General features: G+C 51.3%; 1 protein-coding gene across 2 annotated transcripts in view; it reads left to right on the top strand.

Moving 5' to 3' along the window:
- PTDSS1 (phosphatidylserine synthase 1) overlaps nt 1-9,099 on the top strand; it is a 65,805-nt gene extending 56,706 nt beyond the window's left edge. For both annotated transcript variants that reach the window (XM_065902571.1, XM_065902572.1), the window contains 3 exons: nt 4,941-5,009; nt 6,003-6,072; nt 8,013-9,099. In XM_065902571.1, coding sequence (XP_065758643.1) covers nt 4,941-5,009; nt 6,003-6,072; nt 8,013-8,122 — 249 coding nt within the window. In that variant the 3' untranslated portion in view covers nt 8,123-9,099. The remainder of the gene's footprint in view (nt 1-4,940; nt 5,010-6,002; nt 6,073-8,012) is intronic.
- Nucleotides 9,100-9,352: the final 253 nt, after the last annotated feature.

Here is a 9,352-nt window from a genome sequence, read left to right on the forward strand (position 1 = left end):
GCAATACACTCCGGCGTGCAAGGCAGACGAGAGGACTCCCTCCTCGGGGGGAACCGTCCCACTCCGTACATACTTCCTCAAGCTCTGGCCCCAGCGTGACGTTTTCTGTGGTGGTTTATGTCGGTCTCCTCATCCTGGCACTTCCTGCTGCTCAGAGTAAGTCTCCATCGTCCTTCAGTCCCACAGACTAGCACAGCGCCTGAGGCACAAGAAGCACTCATCCAATGCGGGGAGACGAAGGGGGTGAGGTCCAGAGGGGAGACCAGGGGGCCTAGACATATTTGACGAGACAGGCAGGAGTGAAGACTCGAAGCGCCCCCGCGCCGGCGTCACAGGAAGATGGCGGCCTGTCTGGGGAGCGAGGGCGAGAGCGAGGCGGAGGAGGAGGGGCTCGGACGTGTCTCAGGACCGGCTCTGTGTGTCGCTGGGAATTCAGAGGTTTTTTCCAGTGGAAAGACTGCCTCACGGAGCAGCTGGAGGCCGGGAGAGCGTGGAAGGGAGGGGACGGAGGAGGGTGAGCCGGAGGGTGTCGCTGGGAGCTCAGTGAGGACCTGTCCCAGGCAGTGGCATTGAAGGTGCGGCCAAAGGGCGGCAGGAACCCGGCCCAGCAGGCGCCCCTCGGCAGAGCTGGGGAGGGCCGCGCGGCTTTCCCGTTTGGGCCACTGGTGGCTTCCGGTACTGCTGACTGGTTGAGGGGTGTCCGAGAAGGGCGCTGAAAGGAGGTGTGTGAAGGTGTGAAGGACCCTTAGGTTTTACAGGTGAGGGTGTCTTGTGTCGTTGGAAATTCTGGCCTGTCCAGGAGCTCTGGAAAGACTTGGTCAGTGGTGGAGACGCAGGAGTCGGGAGGCGTCCACGCGTGGGGTATGGTAGGAGTCATTGGCTTGGTAAGAGTCGGGCGCCATAGTGAGGGGAGGAGAGGCTGGCTGAGGATGGGGACCGGGGAGCAGCCACATTTTAGAAGCTGGGCTGGGGATGGAAACAGCCACAGGAAAGAGGACTTTGCAGAGAAGCCAAATCCCCCTGTTAGTGCTCTCAGTGAGGAGTGCTATGGAAAGGGAGCTGGCCTGAAGAGAGGCCTTTGGCTGGGATGATTAGGGGTCCCCACGGCCTTGCACATTTATCAGAGATAAAGAGTGGAAATAAAGTGTGGGTTTAATAAATAGTAAAAAAAAAAAAAAAAAAGTGTGTGCCCGGCACATTTTTATAATCATGGTTTTTAATTGAAGATCAAGATTGGTCTCAGTCTTAGGAGGGAGGCAAACATTTTTCAGTAAAAGAACACTGAGTTTATGCCATGTCTCCACGCTAAGAGAAACAAAGCCCCCAATTATTCGCCTTGATTGGGAAGAGAGTATACACAGAATTTGTGATTAATATAGAAATAAAGACCCCTTATGCTGGTTGATAAGCTGCCGCAGCACCAGTTGTCTAATGAGTCTGGGTGGATTTGAATGCTGGTAACCATAATATGGAAGCCACACCTGGGTCTATGTGCCGCCTTGGCTCTCAGCCCTCACGTTCTTTCTTTCTTTCTTTTTTTTTTTTTTCTTCTCTATCTTTAAACAAAATCTGCACAATTGCAATTTAAATGCCAGGCCTTGACATTTTAAGTGGGTACTTGCCTAGATTTCCAGAGGTGTGATTGCAAACCCATAAATAAGTTTTTGTCTCCTGGGACAAGTGTGAAAAAGGGCCTCTTGTACCCAGGTGAAGTGGTAAATTTGGCCACCACAGCAGGTCCTTTGCATGGCGATCGTGATAATAAGCATCTGCCATGCAGCACCTGCCAGTGTTTGCCTGCCCCTCCTGCAAAGCAAGGTCTGCCCAGCTGTCTGCTCCTGGAGCAGCCCCAAGCTGCCAGTCTGCCCTCCCAGGGCAGGAGAGAAAGCTGGGGAAGAGGAGTCCCACACGCCTGCCCTCTGGTGGGCGAGATGCGCAATGACAACCCCCGCCGCACAGTCATCCACTGGTCCCTGGAGGTGGAACCCTGCCCCTCTCCCCTCCTTGTGCAACTAGGCTGTCCTGCTTTATCGTCAAGGAGCTGACATACGTCGTTTTACGTGCTACAGATACCCTAGTCTTCCCACTCTTGCCATGCCGTGAAAATGGTACATTTAGAAATCTGAAGAAGTACTGGACTGTGTTAAAGATTAGAAGTCGTTTTTTCATTTTATAATTTTAGTATATTCATTCATGGCTTAATTTTTTGATAGGGAGATACGAGCTTTCTTAAAAAAACACCCTGATATACACCAGTTTCAAGAGGATTTAATTTTAAAAAATGAACTAGTGGGTCTTCTTTTATTTCATGTTATCTCTCCGCCATTCCTCTATTCCCACTTCACTGGCATGGAAGGGCCACGGGAGCACTCAGACTCCTTTCTTTTTTGGCCCGTAAGGTGACTCCGTGCACCCAGCAGACACTCCGTAAATGTTGCTGACCCAGAGGAACTGGACCCAGGCTAGGCTACAGGTCTCCCCTGAGGAGAAGGCGCAACCCCTCCTCCCCTGCAGTCCGGGCTCCGCCCTCTGGACTGCGGGTTGGGCACACTGGCTCCTCCCATGATGTCTTTCTTCCCCCGGGAATGGATGAATGGACAGATAAATAATAGATAGCGCTGTAAAGACATGTAGACCTGAAATTAGCATTTCTTTTGATAGACACCCCTAAAATTTGATCCAGGTATGTAAAGAAACCTGTGTTCTGGTTTCGGTCTTGCCACCCTCTAGCTATGCGTCTTTAAGAAGGTCATTCGCCTCTCTGAGCTTTATTCTTCTGCTGTGAGATGAGGATTGAGATTAACATTTCTAGATTTAAAGTTATGACTCTTAGAAAGAACTGAAATTATTCAAGAAGAGACAATTACAGCATAATTTCACAACTATTTCCATGATTGAGTTAAGGGGACAGGTCCCCAGCAGGAAACGCAATGGAAGAGTTGGAGGTTAGACTTTGAGGAGGATGTTCTGTCAGTGGGGTCCCAAAGTAAGGAATTCTGAAGAAACAGAACAGCAGAAGCACTGAGGAATTGATGCTTTCAAACTGTGGTGGTGGAGAAGACTCTTGAGAGTCCCCTGGACAGCAAGAGATCCAACTAGTCCATCCTAAAGGAAACCAGTCCTGAATGTTCATTGGAAGGACTGATGATGAAGCTGAAACTCCAATACTGTGGCCAACTGATGCGAAGAGCTGACTCATTGGAAAAGTCCCTGATGCTGGGAGGGATTGGGGGCAGGAGGAGAAGGGGACGACAGAGGATGGGATGGTTGGATGGCATCACCGACTCAATGGGCATGAGTTTGAGTAAACTCCGGGAGTTGGTGATGGACAGGGAGGCCTGGGGTGTTGCAGTCCATGAGGTCGCAAAGAGTCGGACCCGACTGAGGACTGAACACCACATAACAGCAGAACGGACAGTCGTTTGCTTGGTTTTGGCAACTCCCTCACGGTCACGAGGGGAAACTGAGGCCCGGCTAGGGGGCCTTTCCTGTTCTGTCACGTGGTATAGTCGAGACAGCCAGAAACTTCCCCCAACTTTCAGTTTTATGACATTTTAAAACTCTAGATTTTTAGGTGCTATTTTTTCCCTTAAATTAGAGCATAATTTAGGGTGTAGAGGGGCTGGTGGGGCATACCAGGGGGGAAGTGGAGTTGATCCCAGCCTCTGGGTAACCATGGACCATGCCTGTGTCTTTTCACACAGTCTCAGAAGACAACTTGATCTTCTCTCTATTTTCCTATCTACCTAATAGAAAAACGGAAGCAGCCAGAACTGGGATCGCAGTGGGGCTGCTAAGACTGAACAGCAGTGCCACACGCAGGGCAGTGGTGTCCTGCTGGGCCCTGCCACCTCCACGTGGACGTGTGTCCTCAGGGCCCTCTGATACCACTGTGTCCCCAGACGGAAGGAAAGCTGCTTTTTCATTCAGAAATCCTTTTCCTGGGCTTCCCTGGAGTTCCAGTGGTTAAGAATCCACCTGGCAACGCAGGGGACCCTGGTCCGATCCTGGTCGGGTGCAGATCCCAGCTGCAGTGGGGCAGTCAGCCCCTGCACCCCAACTCTGGAGCCCACGTGCCCTAGAGCTCATGCTCTACAACAAGAGAAGCCACCGTACCCGCACACCGCAAGGGAGGGGGCCCCTGCTGGGCACAACTAGAGAAAATCTGCATGCAGTGAGGAAGGCCCAGCGGAACCAAAAAATAAATAAATAAATTATATATATATATATATATATATATATAAAGTCCTGTTCCCCTCAGAAGGTGACCAGCTAAGTCCTCTTAACTGACTCCAGTGATGGGGGGCAGGGTCCAGAGGACGGACTGAGAATCAGACCCAGAAAAGAGGGACAAGATAGAGGCCTATACGTGCTCTTAGCCGGAAGCTGCAGAGCTGCTCAGAAAATGCACCTACCTGATCCCACACTTGGAAGTGATCTTCATTCTGACAGGCAGAGTCACAGTGATAACCACGGAAAATGAAGTGAAGTAAAAGTCACTCAGTTGTGTCCGACTCTGCGACTCCCGTGGACTATACAGTCCATGGAATTCTCCAGGCCAGAATACTGGAGTGGGTAGCCTTTCCCTTCTCCAGGGGATCTTCCCAACCCAGGGATCAAACCCAGGTCTCCCGCATTGCAGGCCGATTCTTCATTTTACCAGCTGAGCTATCAGGGAAGCCCAACCAACCACAGAGACACTGGTAACCGAGGTCTCCTCCCAGCTCCTCTCTCAGAAAGCCCTAGCGGTCTTCCCCGCTGCCTCCCGGGGTCGTCGCTGCCGCACCCACCCGTGCTGTAACCGGCGTCCTGGGGCAGGAGGCAGAAACTCCTCGAGACGTCATGTGTGAATTCCCATCGAACTCCTGAAGTTCGGGAAAACGGAATTTTTGGTTGCACCCTCACTCTAAAACCGTTTTGTGCTTGTTTTTCTCTTCCAGGCTTTCACCACCTTCCTGTGCCTGTACGGCATGGTTTGGTACGCAGAGCACTACGGTCACCGAGAAAAGGTACGGAAGGGAAGGCAAAGATGGCCTTTTGTGTCTGATCACGCCCAGCCTGGCACTGTAGCCCGGAGCACAGTCACGGAGGATGGGGCGTGGCCGGCAGAGCGTGGGCGGGGCGTCATCTCCCCGTCCCGCCCCCGCCCCCCCTCCCCAAACCCAGCCAATTCAGAATTCACTTCCTATAATTGCCATCCTTGCTTGTGACTGCCCTCTTCAATAGGTCCCGTACTTTTATCCTCATTTCTTAAGAGGGTTAAAACTTAAAATTATTTGTTAATGTTTTTGTTTGTTTGTTTTTAATTGCGGGGCAAGCCCTGGACCAGTTTTTGCAAAGCTGGGTCTTTCACCCTGTGCAGGCCTCCTCCTGCGTCCCAGCCTGGGACTCCCCTGCTGAGCTCTGGCCCTTCTCACTTAGTGCGTGCCTGTGTGCGGGCGTGCTCAGCCACTGGGTCGTGTCCTACTCTCTGAGACCCCATGGACTTTAGCCCGCCAGGCTCCTCTGTGGGATTTCCCAGGCAAGACTGCTGGAGGGGGTTGCCATTTTAGTCCTCCAGGGGATCTTCCTGAGCTAGGGATTGAACCTGAGTCTCCAGTGCTTCCCGCCTTAGCAGGCGGATTCTTTACCACTGAGCCACCTGGGAAGCCCTCCTTTCCTAGTAGAGGAGGATTAAGGTAGAGGATTGATGTGAGTGGGCTTAAAACACTATAGCAGCCTCGTCAACTGGGATCTTTTTTTTTTTTAAGTGAAAATAGCTTTCATCCTCTATTTATCCTTTTAGTCTTAAGGAGCTAAAGGCACTTTCTAGAAGATCTGTTCTGTATCACTTGGGAGTAGTCTTGCTCTTAGAGCTGAGAGCCTCAGCACTAGGCGGTCCTGCCCTTTCTGGTGGGGGTCCCTAGCTCAGGAAAGGCCGGGGTGGAGCACCCTTCCTTGTTCACTGGCTCCCTCCTCCTGGGAGCACTCCATCCCACCACTAAGCCTGCCTCTCTCCCTAGACCTACTCAGAATGTGAAGATGGCACCTACAGTCCAGACATCTCCTGGCCTCACGGGAAAGGTTCAAAAGGTATTTATCTCCCTCTTTCTCTTGTTTTTTGCTAAAAGCTCCCCTAGGTCCTCTTCCCTCCCAAAGCCCAAGTAAAGGAATTTCAAATCAGAATTTATCCTCTGAGTATTGATAAATATTTGCCTTAAATGGTCTCCAACCTACTCACTTGCATGTCTCCTCTCACTTATTAAGAAACAAGCAAAAAAAAAAAAAAAAAAAGAAATAAGCAAAGTGCTCACAGGTTCTGCCCAAGAAACTTGGCTTCATAAGAAGAGGCACCGTGTTGTTCTGCCTCTTCTGAGATAGAAGGACAGAGCGAGACCCTACTGTCTCAGCCATCCTGATGGGGATGTTCCTCCTCTTGGCTTTCATTGTGAATGAGAGGGGTTAGGAAGAGTTGTGTGCCAGGCGAGAAGCCTTTCAAAAACGAGGCGGATCAGCTTGATTGCATTGATTCAAGAGACGGACCACCATCAGAGGGATTTCAGCAGTGTTGTCAGGGATCTCCCACTGGCCTCTTCCCAAGGAGCATTCTGGAAAGATTCGGGGCCACCTGGTTGTTTTTAAAGAATTTGGCTTGTAGAAAAATGACCTCGAGGCTCCACTGGACAGTACTTCCTCTTCAATTATGAACTGATCATGGGACTTGACTAAAAGGAAAGAAGTGAACACCAGAGACCTTGAATATCAATCCAAAGACTGGCTCAGCAAAGCCGGGGTGAGGGAGGGACAGCTCTGCTGAGTCACTCTCCTGAGTTCTTCAGGGTGAAGCTCAGCACAGCACAGCTCACCCTGGGAAAACACTGCGGAGTGCTGATCACCCTGCTGGAGGTGGTTTCTCCTGAATCCGCCAGCTGCTGTAGAATGCGGATAGAGGTGGCACAGGGTTTCTCCCCAGGGCTCCCTTATTCAGAACCAGGCCCCTGCCCAGAGATCAGTCCATGGCACTTTCAGGATCTCCAGTGACAAGACCACAAGATATAAGCAATGGTACAGATACATTTAAATGAAAGGTAGGCTGACCTTTTAAAAAACCAAACAAATAAAACCTGAGCCCTGGAGCAGAGAATCCTGGCTCTGCTGCTAGGCCAGAGGTTGTCCACGTGCCCAACTCTGGGGCAGAGCCAGCCTCCTGCCAGGAAGTTCCGATGACCTTCCAGACCTTACACACCCCCTGCCCGGAATGCCCCAGCCCCACTGTCCAGCTGGCTGATAACTTGCTGATTGCTCAGCACTCAGCCCACGTAGACACCTTTCTCTGAGCTCCCATGCAATGGAACGTGACAAAGGATGCCGGCCCTGTAGACCCTGAGCCTCTCAAGGGCCCGCACATCTTCCCGGGTGACTCCCGTCTGCCCACCCTGAGTAGCGAGGGACCTCCAGGTCAGACCCCTGAAGTCGTGTAATAGCTTTCATTTCTATCAAGTCAAGAATTCATTCCAGTTTAGGGATTTAGAAACTACCCCGACCAAGGTGGGGGAAACGCCCCTGATGCATCCTTTGGTTGCAAAGGTAGACTCAACACCCACGTGGTGTAAGCTTTCACAGGCTCTCTGTGCTTTGATTGATCTGTGCTCTCACTTCTAGCCCCCATCCCCATGGACCACAATCCACCCTGCGGGGAGTATAAAACATCCTCAGGACACCCAGGTCTTAGCTGTGCTAGTTAGCCGAGGGCCGGGGCTTCTATCAGTCAAGTCAGTCAGTTCAGTCGCTCAGTTGTGTATGACTGCGACCCCACAGACTGCAGCAGGCCGTGTATCACCAATGCCCCGAGCTGATTCAAACTCCACTTGTTCGTCAATGCGTTGGTTTATGAGTAAGGCCACTAGATGGCGCCCGAGGATCAGTGGAGGAGCAGCGGGCGGCCGGGTTAGGGAGAGCCAGGGCAGAGGGGCAGAGCCTGGGCCCGCAGCCCGCAATGATGCTGACGGTGTGTCCCGAATCCTCTTGACCAGGTTCTGAAGACGGCCCCACCAAGCATCCAGGTAACAGCGAGAGCCATTCTTCCAGAAGAAGGAATCGACATTCCAAGTCAAAAGTCACCAATGGAGTGGGAAAGAAATGAAAAGACCCTGGTTCATAATAATCCAAGATGTTTCCAGGGAGTGCCTAGAACTGGGAGGGGACGGAATCGGCTGGACTTGCCGGGAGGAGGGAGGTCGAAAGGCACAGCGTGATTCGGAAGGAACGGGGGCTGGAGGGGGTGGGGGTCGTTATTTGAGAGCGTGGGTCTTGTTTCCCACAGACCCGGCCGGTGGGCAGACGATTGTGGGAAGGGGTCGGGCCTTCGCCCCTCGGGGGGTCCCTGGTAACTTCAGCACTTGGCCACCGGTAGCACGACGGTGCTCGGAGGAGGAGATGGTAGCTCTTTACTCAATTGCCGGAGCAGCTTTGTGCTTCCCGTGTTGTGGGTGCGGTTTAAACATTTTCGCTAAGACAGGGCATCCCACCGGGACAGTTGATGGACACAGGTCACCACCGTTCTCTTTCTCTGAATCTGCCCTTCCACTTGTCTGTGTTTTATTTCGTTACTGCTTGTTTTTTAAGTCGGGATGCTTAATATAAGCCTTCAGAAGCCATTGCTAAAGTTGAATTGGAGGAGAGCGCCCCTCTCTCCTAGAGGAAAAAAAAGTGGGGAGCGTTGGTATTACATTTAGCAACCTCCTCCCGCTTTTAGGACCTGAAAACCACATGTGGCAGGTAGAAACCAGGCTGCGGAAAGGTTAGCTCCCCACATAGGATCCTGGGCGTTAGACCAGAATGTTCCCGTTCCCTCTCCAGTGTCCAGACTTAGCCACAGCGCACAGGCGGGAAGCTGCCCGAAGGCAGTGCTCGCGGCGACCCCTCCCCCAGCCAGGTGCCTTTTCCATTTTGTTTGTTTTCTTTCGTGGTGTGTTGCTGACACTGTCTTTTAGTCCCATGTGAGGTGCTGGTGAGTATCCCTTTCATCCATGCCATGCTCTGGACCGTTGACCCTGATAGTTCACCACCTCTGATGGATCCCTGTTTTAAATAAAATGATTCGCGTTAAAACCCGTCAAATTTGGCCTTGTTAAGTGCTCATTTCTTTGCATCTTATTGGTACTTTTCACTATTTGTAATCGATCGCTGTGTTTTTCAAGTGGCTTTAGGATACTGTGCATATGTTTGTATTTTATGTAGTGAGAAAAAAAGAGAAAAAATATATATATTTTAGATGGCTTGTAGACACATATGTTCCTTTTTCTAAACTTCCCAAGTGATCAATAGGAAATGAACAAGATAGTCATTGTTGTCTTTTGTGTGTGCGCACTAT

The sequence above is a fragment of the Muntiacus reevesi genome, chromosome 12 (assembly GCF_963930625.1).
Source record: "Muntiacus reevesi chromosome 12, mMunRee1.1, whole genome shotgun sequence".
Lineage (NCBI taxonomy): Eukaryota > Metazoa > Chordata > Mammalia > Artiodactyla > Cervidae > Muntiacus > Muntiacus reevesi.